Source organism: Bos taurus, chromosome 26, assembly GCF_002263795.3.
Source record: "Bos taurus isolate L1 Dominette 01449 registration number 42190680 breed Hereford chromosome 26, ARS-UCD2.0, whole genome shotgun sequence".
Lineage (NCBI taxonomy): Eukaryota > Metazoa > Chordata > Mammalia > Artiodactyla > Bovidae > Bos > Bos taurus.
In genome coordinates, this window is record NC_037353.1 from 25,444,026 (window position 1) to 25,458,795 (window position 14,770).

The 14,770-nt window shown below is 44.2% G+C and overlaps 1 protein-coding gene across 1 annotated transcript in view; it reads left to right on the top strand.

Moving 5' to 3' along the window:
* Positions 1–14,770, top strand: part of SORCS3 (sortilin related VPS10 domain containing receptor 3) — a 979,390-nt gene that overhangs the window by 240,903 nt on the left and 723,717 nt on the right. The window contains exon 2 of the mRNA NM_001205986.3: positions 3,562–3,629. Within this exon, the coding sequence (NP_001192915.3) occupies positions 3,562–3,629 (68 nt within the window). The remainder of the gene's footprint in view (positions 1–3,561; positions 3,630–14,770) is intronic.

Below are 14,770 nucleotides of genomic sequence, written 5' to 3' on the forward strand. Positions count from 1 at the left end.
TTGTTGGCAAAGTAATGTCTCTGCTTTTGAATATGCTATCTAGGTTGGTCATAACTTTCCTTCCAAGGAGTAAGCGTCTTTTAATTTCATGGCTGCAGTCACCATCTGCAGTGATTTTGGAGTCCCCCAAAATAAAGTCTGACACTGTGGTCTAAGCACTGGGTAAAAATGCTGATAGAATGAGAACAGCTCTGGGTTCTTAGAAGGGTTCTCAGATCCAGTTGTTTGTTAGACCTTGTATTAAGTAGTAGGACTCTAACCCTCAACATCTCTTTTTTCTCCCCTTATGGGCTTTGCACTTTTTGGAAATTGCTTATGCTAAGTCACTTCAGTCGTGTCCGACTCTGTGCGACCCCATAGACGGCAGCCCACCAGGCTTCCCTGTCCCTGGGACTCTCCAGGCAAGAACACTGGAGTGGGTTGCCATTTCCTTCTCCAATGCATGAAAGTGAAAAGTGAAAGTGAAGTCACTCAGTCATGTCCGACCCTCAGCGACCCCATGGACTGCAGCCTTCTAGGCTCCTCCATCCATGGGATTTTCCAGGCAAGAGTAGTGGAGTGGGGTGCCATTGCCTTCTCTGGGAAATTGCTTGGTGCCCCAGAAAGCTTGATATCGGAAGACACTAAAGTAGTCTGACTTGCTCCGGCAGACACTAAAGGGGGCTCTGACCTGTTTCTAGAAGAACGTAGTTTTGAGTTTCTCCAGAATTTGGGATGGTCTACACGTAGCCACTCATGTTTTTACCTAGTGACTGTGAAAGAATGATTTAGTCAATGAAAGCAGTAAAATGAAGAGAAATCTGGTGTGTATGCATTTGAATTGATTTAACAAATAGGAATTATTGGCACATTGCTAGGCATTTGGTTGGAGAAGGTTTGGACAAGTCCTGTCTCCATTAGCCCCTGAATTTAACAAATGAGGAAGCAAACGGGAAAGGCATGGAGTGCAATACTTTGCATAGGATACATGCTCCTTGCTTTTGTGCTGTGCTAATAGTGTAATAGAGTGGGGGCGTGTGCGGCCCTTAGCACAAGGCTGCTTCTGGTTGCCATTACCTCAAGACACATTACCAGGCAACGGTTAGTTATCTAATTACCAGAAGACCTGTGGGAGCTTAGAGTGGCAATTAGAGGTCCCGCTTAGCCATTGGTCAGCACCGCAGTTTGCCCCTCCCCCAAGCAAGCAACTGTCAATGAGCGACTCTTGGTGGTTCTACTCAGCCATTGGTTAGCACCACAGTGGGCCCCACCCACAAGTGGCCAGTTGTCAGTGAGTGACTGTTAGTGGGTCATTCAGCCAACTGTCAGTGGAATGGTGGTTGTCAGGTGGAGAGTGAGGTAAGAGTTTGGATCCAGCCTTCTCCGTTAGTGCCTGCCAGCGCTCCTGGTTGGGGGTCAGCAGGGAAGCTGGGGGGTCCCAGGGAACAGCCTGGGAGCTGTGTCCCACAGGGCTCCAGAGCCCTCGCTGGGGACACCCATTGGCCTCATCCCAGGCCTTGAGGTGACCATGAACCCTCTCCCCCATCTCCACCTCTGCGACCTAATGGCAGCAGCTGTCCACATTGGATGCAGTCTAGGACCTGCCCCCGCTGTTGGGGTTGCCTGAGGAGCTAGACGACCAGTTGGGTTATGGGTGCCTGGCTCCCTCAGCAATGAAAGCTGGGCAGGGTCTGGTGACCTGGCCCTGAGGGCGTCGCTAACTGAGATCTGCCTCTTAGCCAGGACTGGGACCTCAGAGGGCAAAAGCTGTGCCGTTTCTTGTCAGAATAGAGAATAACATTCGGTAGAGATTTACAGGAACATCGTTACCTGACCATGACCTGACGTCAAGAACAAAGGATCTAACACCAGAAAGTTTGCCACAACTAACCACACCCTTTCTTCACCTTTGCCAGAAAAGCTAGGCTTTGCTGAAAGCTTTTAGCGAGTTCAGAGTTTTTAGGGCATAAGCCACCTGTCTCCTTGCATGGCCCAGCAGTAAACCTTTCTCTGCTCCAAACTCTGGTATTTTAGTATGTTTGGCCCCATTGTGCGTTGACCACATAAACTTGCATTTTTGGTACCAATAGGTCAGGTGGTTTGGTAGATTCTACTATTCTTAAAATAGTTGTGTCTTTGATGTTCTTCTTGGCTTGGCTGTTTCTTTCCAACCTACGACTCCTCATCACAGGACAAAATCTGGGAAGAGACCTAAAGAACCCTCTAGTCATAACCTTGCAGAGAAGTTGAAGGTTCCAAGTCAGGTTTTTCAGGGACTCTCTCTGACCCATAATGGGGTCATATCCTTGCCTCTAATTTTTTCTTAGTTTACATAAAAGAGATGGAAACGGTGCTGACCGACCCCATGGGGTGCTGGATGAGAATAAATCTCAAAATGAGTGTCTTGTAGTTGGTTAAATGCCATAAAAATGTTCAATATAATGGCTGATTATTTTTCTTTAATCTTAAATGGATACCTAGCATGCAAAAGTCCTATCTTGGTAGCAGAAATCCATTATCTTGGAAAGAGTTTAATGGCTGCTGTGCAAATGAACTGAAGGAAGTTAAATTGTGAAATGGGAAGGAGTTGAGAAAAGTGAAATGAGTTGTGCATTAAATTTAGATAAACACAATTATCTGTAACTGGATTATCACGTGTGCAGGCAAGGCAGGCGCTGTATATTAGGCACCTGTGTTTTGACTAAAATAGATTCAGGTGCATGTACTTTGCATCCTTGTAGATATGGGATTGTGCCTTAGCCATTGTCCAGGTGCATGAGGGGGCAGCAGGGAAATGGCTGAGATCCAAGTCCTCAGCTGTAAAAGTTTAAGGGGACTGGGAGTAGTCTGGCCAATGGATGTTCATTTCAGAAAACTGCTGACCCTATTATGGGCTGTCCAGCTGTTTTTCATGTGCAGCTTTCTTCTGGGTTTCTTTTAACTGGAGTCAGGAAAGTGGTCCTGGAGTCCGGTGGAGTCTAATGTCTGCTTTCTCCATGGATGGGACACAGAGAAAGACAGACGACATCAGAGAGCGTTGGCAGCTGGGCTTGCCTGTTGTTCAAGATTTTATGGTTGTGAGGTGCTAGCGGTGGGGTGGGAACATGAAATCTCTTTGAACCCCTCTGTAGACAGACAGAATCAGGCCCAGTTCTTTCTTACCCTTTTAGGTCCATGTCCGTAAGTCAGAGTCATCTCTAGATCAAAGGCAAGCCCGTCCTCTGATCTCTGGGTGGCCATCTGAGTGAACAGAGCTAGCCAGCCTGTGCCTGACCTTGAAGGAGGACAGATGTGGGGAAACAAGTGTAGATATCCAGTTAATCCCTGTTGCCACGTTTTATTTCAAGTGCAAAGCACTGTCAGGATTAAAATAAATGCTACCAGTTATGAGGTAGCATTAAATTAATAATTTTTCCCCCATGCTTGATCCTATAATACCCCTCAACTCAACGGATAAATTCTAAGTCCTCCTCTGGGTGATTTGAGATGCAGTGAATATTGTTGCACAAACTAAAGTTGACTTCCTCTTTTTTTTCCCCCTCTCATTCCTCTCCTGTGCCCTTCTCCACATCCCTCTCTCAGGTTATACTTATCCTGACGAAGCTGTATGACTTCAACCTGGGGAGCGTGACGGAGAGCTCACTTTGGAGGTAAGTGGATTAGAGGTCCTTCACTAGCTTCTCTGGTTGGGCTCACGTGAGAAGCACCAACTGAGCAGCTGGAGAGCATGTTTTGAAAGGAGCAGAAGATGCTCCTCTTCCTGGATGCCCACTTTAATGCCCCGGTGGCAATGATGGTCTCTATCTGTGAATTCCTTAGCACTCTGCTGATCTTGCTTGGGGCCCATCACACATTCTCCTTGGCATTGTGGTTGCTTCTGCATTCATGCTGTGTCTCCTTTGGCTCGACAAATGTGAATGAAAGATAGAGAGATCAGAGCATGTCTGATGCAAGAGGAGACTGTGGATAAGGGAGCCTGATATAGGAAGGATGCTAGCCTTGGCGTGAGTCTCAGCCTAAGGACTGTTTCTCATTGTCCTTTGCTGTGACTCTTGAGAAGCCTGTGCTTCTGGGCACAGACACACATGAGAATTGGATCTGTGTGATGACTTCTGAGGTCCCTAGCCTTCCTGGACTCCTTCTTTCATAAAATAATATTAAAAATATACTTTACAACTACATTGGAGTAAAAACAAATATATTAATATTGTATATTAAAACTTGTTTTCAGCCTAACATGTTCATTCTTTGGTTTTGACTTTAAAAGAAATGACAGCATTTTTGTGAACCCTAGGCTCTATGTCTCTGTACCTGCTGAATAAATCAGCCCTGACAAGGAGCTGGGATGGGGAGAAGGATGTGAGTGGGTTAAGCCAGAGAGGGCTTTAAGGAAGCCACGAACTGACAGTTTCTCTGGACAGGAGACACCACACACTCACTCTTGCATACATCTCCTCACATGCAAGTTCACTATTCCAGCCATGCTGCGGGCAGTCACACAGGGCCCCAGTGAGTTTCATCAGCCTCTCTGAGTCGGCACTTCATGCTCTGCTTATTGCATCCGTGGGCTTCAAGAGGGCTGTGTGTCTATCCTGTTTACTCTGTCATTTGTAAACACTGGAGAGAACACGGTCACAAAAGGCCATTCACTTGGTGGTGTCTTTCATCTCAGCGCCTGTCCTGAGGGTCTCTGGAGTCTTGGAGCAGAGGGCTCTGGGGCATGAGTATCTGTGAACCTGGCTGCTTCTTTATCTGACCTGTTTGCAGAGGACCAGCCAGAGCCTCTCTCCTGGAAGGGGAGCAGTCACAGCATCTATTAAATATTTAGGGGTTAATTGCTCATATCGGCGGGGCTTGCCTTCATTTGCACAGGATGTCCAAAACCTAATTTGGTGCTCAGTGGAAATTGGCAGAGGTATAAGTAACCAGGCTGCCTCTCGTAGATGAAAGCGTGCCTCTTTCCACTCACACAGGACTCCTGGGGAACGAGAGGCTCAGAAGCCATCCCCTCAGGCCCTATCACAGTGATGCTGTGGTGATCCTTTAAGCCTGACTCCAGTGCTGTCTGCTTGGTGCAAATAATGAAATAAGCCAGAGAATCCTGTCCTTATAATGAGAGACAGCTATACCTGGCAGCCCATATCAAATTTCAGGAAAGGTTTGGTAGTTCTAAGGGTGAACCAGGCAAAGCCAGGGAGCCAAGGCCAGATGCTTAATGCTGGAGGCCCAGTAAGTGATAGAGTGTGTGCCCCATGGACATAAGAGTCAGTATATTCACTAGTGTGTGTCAAGGACAGCAGATGGCCGAATGGCCCTAAGGGCACCCTGATGTCCCATTGCTAGGATTCAAAATCTAGCTTGTCCACCCAAAGAGCTCTGTGGCTTTGGGCACTTTATCTAACTTCTCTGGATCAGCTTTTGGGGATGCTGGAATCAAGGACCACAGATTGAGTGGCTGCAAACTGCAGAAATGTGTTCTCTTCCAGTCTGAAGGCCAGAAGTCTGAAATCAAGGTGTCTTTGGGGCCCCCTCCCTCTGGAGGCTCTAGAGAGAATCCTTCCTCACCTCCTTCAGCTTCTGGTGTCTGTCAGCATTCCTTGGGCTCCATTATTGCCTTCTCTGTCTTTTCCTCTTCTCTCCCTTAGAAGGACGCTTGCCAGTGGACTTAGGGGCCAGCCCCATAATCCAGGATGCTCTCATTTTCAGATTCTTAGTTTAATTACATCTGCAGAGATGCTCTTTCAAGGATAATTCCGTTGTGGGTTCTGGGGGTTAGGACATATTTTGATAGGGGCAGTGCCATTCAACCGACTTCGCTCTCGTAAATCTCGGTTTCTCTGAATGTAAATTGGAGACAGTACAAATCCCACTTTTGTTCCAGCCACATTGTCCTTGCTGTTCTTCGCACAAGCCAGCATCTTCCTCAGGACCCTTACACTTGGCTTTTTCTTGGGTCTGAGCTTCTTCCTCTCTGCTCACCTCATCAGTGAGGCCTTTGTCTCAGGACTTGGCATTTCATTACTGGGCTGCATTTTCCTCCCTGGAACCTGTCACCCTCTAGCTGTTAAATATTTACTTATTGATTTATTTATGTTCAATCTACATCCACTAACATCTAAGCTTGTAAAGACAGAAATTTTTTTTTTTTCCATTTTGCTTCAGTGCTGTATCCTCAATACCTCAAATAGTATCTGGCACACAGGAGGTACTTAATAAATGTTTGCTTGATGAATAAATTCATGGATGGACTGTAAGGACTAAATTAAATATTAAATGTGCAAACATTTATGACAGTTACATGTGGAGAGTGCTCAGTTAATTGTAATAATTAATGATTATTGTAACCCTGTGTATTTGTGTAGTTTTGTTTGTAAGAATCGACTAAGGCAGGGATCCATGGGATGGAAACTGTAAGTGCATGCAAAGGGTTGTATTCCGTGCTGTCTAGGAATTACCACAGACCTTCCGGGGTGTTGGCAAGGGGATAGGGAGGGGAGAACAGTGATTTATGATGTTGTTCCTCATGCTGACTGGGCAGGGGGAATTGGAATAGCAGTTTCTACCTAGTTGGAGATGTTATTTTGTAAGAAAGATTCTCTGAATGGCTGTTGGAGTGATGGGTGAGCTACAGTTTGGCAAATGGAAGGTGGAAAAATGTCCCTTGCACAGGGCAAAGGCCAGGCAAGGCAAGGCTGTAGGAGATAAGGGGACAAGGAAGGAGGTAGGGAGAGCAGCTGGGTGCTGGATTAGGTAGGGAGGAGGGTGGGAGGACTCATCAGGTTCACAGGAGGGGCCAAACCAATGGGGGTTACTTAGCATAGACTGTAGATAACAGAGTATATATGGTGTGACCCTTCAGGGATTTGAAACAAGCTGGTAGATGTTATAGGCATTCCCTATGGATACGCGTTATGTGAATATGTATTTGTGTTATCCGGAGGGTTCACAGGTCAGATAAAGCCCAGCTTAGGAACCCCTGCAGAGGGGGCAGTTGAGAAAAGGGACTGATCCTAAACTTTGTGGAGACTTTCCAACTTCCTGGGCCCTCACCGTGTGTCTTCTGACTTCTTATTGTTATCCTTATCCCTAAGGATCCGTGCCCCTATCCTCTTTTCTCTGCTGTTAGTGATGTATTTTACAGTTAGAGCCTAGAGCACTATGATCTTCCTTACTAATACAGTGAGCACAGAAAAGAAACTAAATTAAACACATACCTTTTCATTTCTGTGATTTGGTCCAACATGCTTAACTAAGTTGAAATTGACTTTGGTGATTCTTCTTCAATTTTCTGTACAGCAGAGGTGCCTGGAGCAGCAGCTGTCATGACAAGATGATGCGCCCTGCCAGGTTGCAGTATGACATAATTATTTGTCTCACTGAATTAATAATTCAGAAGCCATCTACTTCTAAATAGACAAAAGGCTGTTTAAAAGCAGTCTGTAGCATGGCGGTAGTGTGTGTCCTTGGTGACACTCTTTCTGGAACTCCTAGGTGCCATTATACTGGGGGTGGTCAAAATATTTTCTCTCCACCAGCACAAGAATGGGTGCACAAATTGGTCATTTAGCACAACCATCTGTTGGCATCCTTTAGTCAAAGGACATTTTACATATGGAGTGTCAAGCCTGTAGAATTAATGAGGCTGGGGAGTGACTTTTTAAAAAGACCCAGGGATTTGTTTTTAGGGTGTTTTCAGTCCATAGTGTGTCAAGCCTGGAGGTTGTCCATATGTCAGGAGTGATACTAGAGATCGACTCTATCAGACTTTATAGAGGCCAGACCCAAGGAGGAGCAATGAGTCCAGATCAGGAGGCTCAGATCTAATCAGCTTCCTCCTCATCAAGGTAATTAAAAGTGAAGCTCTGGGACTGATGGCCTGGTTACAAGTCCACATTCCTCCCCTGAGCCACTGAGTCATCTTGAACACGTTCCTTCACCTCGCTGTGCCTCTGTTTTCTTATCTGTACCAGGAAGGTTATATCCACACCTACCACATAAAGTTGTTTTGAAATTTCATTGAAATGAACTATGTCAACTGCCTTGAAAAATACCTGCCCTGCAGCACCTATGCATGGGAGGTGCTCGGAGAGAGTTAGTTGTCATCGTATGATCTGCAACTTGAGCTGCTTCTGTCTATGAGTTCCTATACCTAAGCTGTCTTGTTCTATCTTTTGTGAGAAAGTTGAGAGTCGGGTATCACTGGGCTCAATTTACAGATGGGAACATTGAGCATTGCAGAGGTTAAACAATATGCCCCAGATTGTGAAACTAAGAAGTGGGGGGAATCCTACTGAACCCTGAGCCTGTGCTTAGTCCACCCTGTGTGCTGGCCCTGATGCTGGGCAAGAGTGGACTCATGGAATCTTCCAGAATAAGATAATTTTTAATGAGTAGAAGATTGGGATGATATGGAAAGTGGAAGAGGGAGAAGTTCTCAGAGTGGGAAAATTGCCCTCGAGTGGTTGGACTGGGATTTCAACTTCTAGAAATATTCCTTCTGTAATTGAGATGGATGTTCTCTAATCCAGCACTGTCTGATTAGAAATATATAGGAGCCACATAATTTCCCAGCAGTCAATAATGTGAAAAGAAACAGTGGAGATTAATTTTATTAATAAATTTTCTTTAACCTAGTTATATAGAACTATCATTTCAATAGACAATCAATAAAATTATTAATGGGCAATTTTGCATTAGATTTTTGTAGTAAGTCTTTGAAACTGAATGTGTATCTCACACTTAAGGGCATATCTCAAGTTTACATACAAAATGCAGCCACAGTTTGTTTAATAGTTAAATATGGCTGTTGGATACCATAGTGCCCAGTAGAGGTCTAGTAATCTCTCTTTCAAATATTATCAGTTCATTGGGTGAGGTGGGGGTGGGGAGCAGGAAACTTTTTTCACCATAGAAATGCATGTCTGTTTCATCAAAGGACAAAATGTAAAAAATTCCACCTGTTCTGGAAGGAAATTATTTTATAATGTTATGCTAGTTGGAATATGGGCAATGTCAAGGGCTAACCTGATCCATATTAAAACTCTGGTCGTCTAAAATGAAACGAGGGCTGTGGAAATCTGTCCACAGAAATGGAAAAGTCGTCACCAGAACTCCTAGGTCTTTGAACTGTGATTCTTGGTAATTCTGAAATAATCATGGCTATTGACCCTAGAGTCGAAGAGACTTGGGGTGAGAAAGGATCATAGCAAACATTCTCCTTGAGCCCCGGCATCTTTTCATTTCAAAGATAAGGACGTGAGTTCAGGGAGAGGAAGACACTTTGGCTGAGTTTCTTGGATAAGAAGTCTAAAAGTGTTGCCTGGCTCCTCTATTACGCAGAGTGAAGTAAGTCAGGAAGAAAAACACCAATACAGTATATTAACACATATATATGGAATTTAGAAAGATGTTAACGATGACCCTATATGTGAGACAGCAAAAGAGACACAGATGTATAGACAGTCTTTTGGACTTTGTGGGAGAAGGCAAGGATGGGATGATTTGAGAGAATAGCATTGAAAGGTGTGTATTATCATACGTGAAATAAACCTCCAGACCAGGTTCGATGCATGAGACAGGGTGCTCAGGGCTGGTGCACTGTGATGAACCTGAGGAATGGGATGGGGAGGGAGGTAGGAGGGAGGGTCAGGATGGGGGACACATGTACACCCATGGCTGATTCATGTGAATGCAAGGCAAAAACCACCACAATATTTTAATTAGCCTCCAATTAAAAATAAAGAGGGTTCCCTGGCTCCTGATCTCCTTCCATGAACACACACATCCCCTAAATGGAAACCCTGGAACTGGATAGACAGCCCTCTTCTTTTTTCTTTCTTTTTTTTAATTGAAGTATAGTTGATTTATAATGTCGGGTTAATTTCTAATGTGTAACAAAGTGACTTGGTTTTATGTGTATATGTGTATATATATCTCCTTTTTCACACTCTTTTTCATTATGGTTTGTCAAAGGATATTGAATATAATTCCCCGTGCTATACATATGACTTGTTTATTCTATGTATAATAATTTACATCTGCTAACCTGAAATCCCACTCCATCACCCTCCTCCCTCCTTTTTCTACCCCTTGGCAACCACAAGGTTGTTCTCTCAAGTTTGTGGGTCTGTTCGGAGAGTCTTCACATCTCCTCCATTGTCAACTGAGAATAGACCATTGTTGCATGGTGTGCAGGCATCATACATTCAGAGACTGGTCATATTCTCACTTATTCCTATGACAGTGGCATGTAGCACATGCTTTGGTGTCTTCTTCATGCCCCTCTGCTGAGCTTGGTGGCATTCCTGGTCCTTGATTTGGGAGCAAGGGGCCACTTTTCTTTGAAAGTGGTCCCTGTGAACAGACTGATTAAGCCACTGCTTGAGGTTTTGAGTCTTTAGTTTTGAATATAAGTCATGGTAGGGATTTATGTTTCGGACTGGCAAATTGCTTCTTGGACTCAGTTCTCCATGTCCTAAACATTAACACTTGGATTGATAAACACATTGCCCTCTCCTCCAAAAATTTGTTTTTAAGGTCCCATTTTATGGAGGTAGATGAGCTAGCATGCAATCCCCCAGCTTCCGTCGGTCCGTCCCAAGCACTAGTCTCTGGCAAAGGTCTGTGAGTGGCCAGCTTCTGATTGGGTGTGAGGTCCCCACACGAGCTTTCATCTTGAATTCCTATTGGATTAGGGGTCCTCACAGAGCTAAACAAATTTGAAGTTTTCTGGGCATAAGAGGAACCAGAAATCCTTTGCAGTGGATGGTCCTCCGGTTTGCTACTTCCCCTCAGTTTCCTCTTCCCTTCTCGCTCCATTTCATCCACCCCCAGCCCGGCAGTGTGAGAATCAATATGCTCTTGGAAAAGCAACAAGTATTCTCAGCCCTTCCTCCTATGTGTTTGGTCTCAGGGCCCACACAACAAGGGGACTTCAGATGAAGGGGCCCCTGGTTAGGGTGTTTATGCGCCCACTTCCTGGGCACATCCTCCTGGACACCTTCCTACACCTTCCTGGATACCTTCCCTCTCCTTCCTCCCTGGGCCGGGTGCCTCTCCTCTGCTTCCCACTAATGTCTCATCCTTACATTGTGTTCCCAGCCTGGAAGCCCAGAACAGGGACCAGTGCCCTTTCTGTTTCTGGATCTACAATGTCAGCACTTGGGCTACACTAAGTAAAAGCTGAAAGAATTGAACTGACGTTCCAATTGCCCCAAACCAATCCCAGCCCCAGCCTTGCCTTGTCCTGTTGCTCTCCTTGTATTGAGTTGTCTTATCCCCCTGCCACTGGGGAATCCTGTGACTTTTCATCTGCTTTGCAAGCTGTTGTCTGGACCATTTATTTTCTCCTCTAATTGTTCTGTCACTGACCTTTCTGGGGGATGCTGTTTTTTTTAATAGAAAGTGGAGACCTTTGAATTTATTAATTTTTTTGTTTGCCAAGAAAACCCTGATAATAATTGCCAAGACTTCCCAGAAGTTATTAGTTTACAAATTTTAATGACACTCATGATTTATTTATGTACTTCCCTCCCTCTACAGCTGTTCATCCCAATTCCTTAGTGGAATTCCTGCTGAATCTGAGTGAATTAATGGAAACAAAACTGCAGAGTGGAATGACTTTTTTTTGGCTAGGCTGTTAATTAAAAGCTTTCCATCCTATTCGCTAGGCTCTTCATATGTGAGGTCCTGAAGACTGGGTGGATATAGGCTGTGAAATCCTCCCTCTAGAACTGGGGTCTTTTTCTGTTTGTTTTCAGTGGTAATGAATCTGGTGAAAACTCCTGTATTGGTCACAGAGCATTCAACTGAACAGATATTAATTGAGCATTCATTATGTAAGCATCCCTGTGCTCATTGCTGGGGGATGCAGAATAAGTATGTCATGATTGCTATCTTCAAGGAATATTTAGTTTGGTTGAAAGATAAGATTAATGCATACAGGGAACAGCGTCAGGCATATACAAGTATATATAGGTACATGCAAAACACAGTGTATTCTGTGATGAGTGGCCCTACTGTAGAAGTACTTATATTTTTATTATTATCACACCTCACTCTATGAGGATGTAAAGCAGTTCTAGGAATGAATTAGAGGGATGATCAATGCGGTTCATATATTTTGTTTTGCTGTTTAATATAAAACGTCTTATTTCTCCATTCAGTTCAGTTCAGTTCAGTCGCTCAGCAGTGTCTCACTCTTTGCGACTCCATGAACCGCAGCCCGCCAGGCCTCTCTGTCCATCACCAACTCCTGGAGTCCTCCCAAACCCATGTCCATTGAGTCGGTGATGCCATCCAACCATGTCATCCTCTGTTGTCCCCTTCTTCTCCTGCCCTCAATCTTTCCAAGCATCAGAGTCTTTTCAAATTAGTCAGTTCTTTGCATCAGGTGGCCAAAATATTGGAGTTTCAGCTTCAACATCAGTCCTTCCAATGAACACCCAGGACTGATCTCCTTTAGGATGGACTGGTTGGATCTCCTTGCAATCTAAGGGACTCTCAAGAGTCTTCTCTGACACGACAGTTCAAAAGCATCCATTCTTCGGTGCTCAGCCTTCTTCACAGTCCAACTCTCACATCCATACATGACCACAGGAAAAACCATAGCCTTGACTAGATGGACCTTTGTGGACAAAGTAATGTCTCTGCTTTTTTAATATGCTGTCTAGGTTGGTCATAACTTCCAAGGAGTAAGTGTGTTTTAATTTCATGTCTGCAATCACCATCTGCAGTGATTTTGGAGCCCATAAAAATAAAGTCAGCCACTGTTTCCACTGTTTCCCCATCTGTTTGCCATGAAGTGATGGGACTGGATGCCATGATCTTAGTTTTCTGAATGTTGAGCTTTAAGCCAACTTTTTCACTCTCCTCTTTCACTTTCATCAAGAGGTTCTTTAGTTCTTCTTCACTTTCAATGAAACTAAATTTCTCCATTAGGATACGAAATTTTAAGAGGAAAGACTGCTTCATATGAGAACTAGTAGTTCCCATAGTTCTCAGAAACCCCTGGTCACAGATGGGATAGTGCATGTGTAGTGGTTAAAGGTTCTGATTTCAAATTGCCTGGGTATAAATTTGAGATCTACTGCTTGCTAACTGTACCACCTTAAGCAATGTCTTCATTTCTCTATGTCTAGGTCTACTTATCTATATAGTAAGATGACAGTAAGACAGATCTCATGGAAGCTTTGTGAGGATTCAGTGAGATAATGCATGGAATGCAAAAATACGTACTATTTAGTTAGTACTTTATGTAATAATTATTGTTTGTTCGTAGGCCCATATCCTCCTAGCCCAGCAGCTTCTACCAGCTCCAGAGGACAGTTGTGCTAATACTTTTTAGGAGGTTGGGGTGCAGGACATACCTAGAATCCTAAGCATGTGGTGCCTGGAAATGTTACATTTCTTTTGAGAGAATGTTCTGGAGTCTTTTCCTTCAGATATTCATCTGTGCTTGGCACAAGGGGGAAGGTTAATATATTTATTGGTTTTTCTACATCAACTATTGCTGCTGATTTGGGGTGTAGGATGCAAAGCACAATCTGATTTAAGTTCCCTTAACATAGTGTTGAGTTAACTCATCCGTTGCTGGTTATTTTCTTTTTACTGCAACTATTAGGGGATGTAAGCCTCTTGAAGAGCTTTCTTACCTCCTACGTAATTAATATGGAAGGCATTTTGGGGTCATCCGTGTTTCTCAAATTTGGTGTATCCTCAGAATTACTTGTAGACTGTGTTAAAAATCTAGATTCTTGGCCCCTAACCAAGGGATTCCAGTTTGGTAAAGCTGGAGGTTACTCAGGATGTATACTTTTAAAAGCCCCATGATTGTTTTTGATTTTCAGGTAGGACTGGGAGCCACTGGGCTCAGAGGAAGCATGGGTTCTAGGCCTGTCTCAGTTGCTAATTAATCATCTGCTAATTAATCAATTCATGCCATCTTCTATTTCCTCATAAATAAAGATATTAGATGAAATGATCTCAAGTCCCTTTCCACTCCAGGTCCACAGATGCTGTCAACCTGGGAAGTCAAACAAGAAACACACACAGGATTTATGATGGCCAACAGGTACCTTTTAGGGAGAAGGCAATGGCACCCCACTCCAGTACTGTTGCCGAAATCCCATGGATGGAGGAGCCTGGTGGGCTGCAGTCCATGGGGTCACTAAGAGTCAGACACGATTGAGTGACTTCACTTTCACTTTCCACTTTCATGCATTGGAGAAGGAAATGGCAACCCACTCCAGTGTTCTTGCCTGGAGAATCTCATGGACGGAGAAGCCTAGTAGGCTGCAGTCCATGGGGTTGGACTGCAGAGTTGGACACGACTGAAGCGACTTGGCAGCAGGCAGCAGGTACCTTTTATGAGCTAACATTGTGAGCACAGCCATCCCCCTTAAGGAAAACTAATGTGCTGTTCATGGACAGATAGTAGCCAGGGGGCAGGTGTTAGCCAGAACACCTGCTCTAACTACTGTACTTAAATTCATTAAACATAAAGAGCATCATCCAAGCTATAAACTCTTTGCTCCCCCAAAAAACATGAAAAAAGAGTTTGCCCTGAATATTGAAACCTTAGACATCTTAACTTTGCTGGAGAATAGGGCAGTGTGAACACTGGAGAAACAGATCTGGTTTGCTGATTTAATATTTTCCTATTTATTATGGGAAAAAGGTTTCTTTTTACGGCCTAGTCTTTTTTCTTGCATCTTGACATGTGTAAATCTTGATTTTTGTCCAGTGGCTGAGAGAACGCAATCCTTTCGTACGGATTGTGCCTGTTGATCGT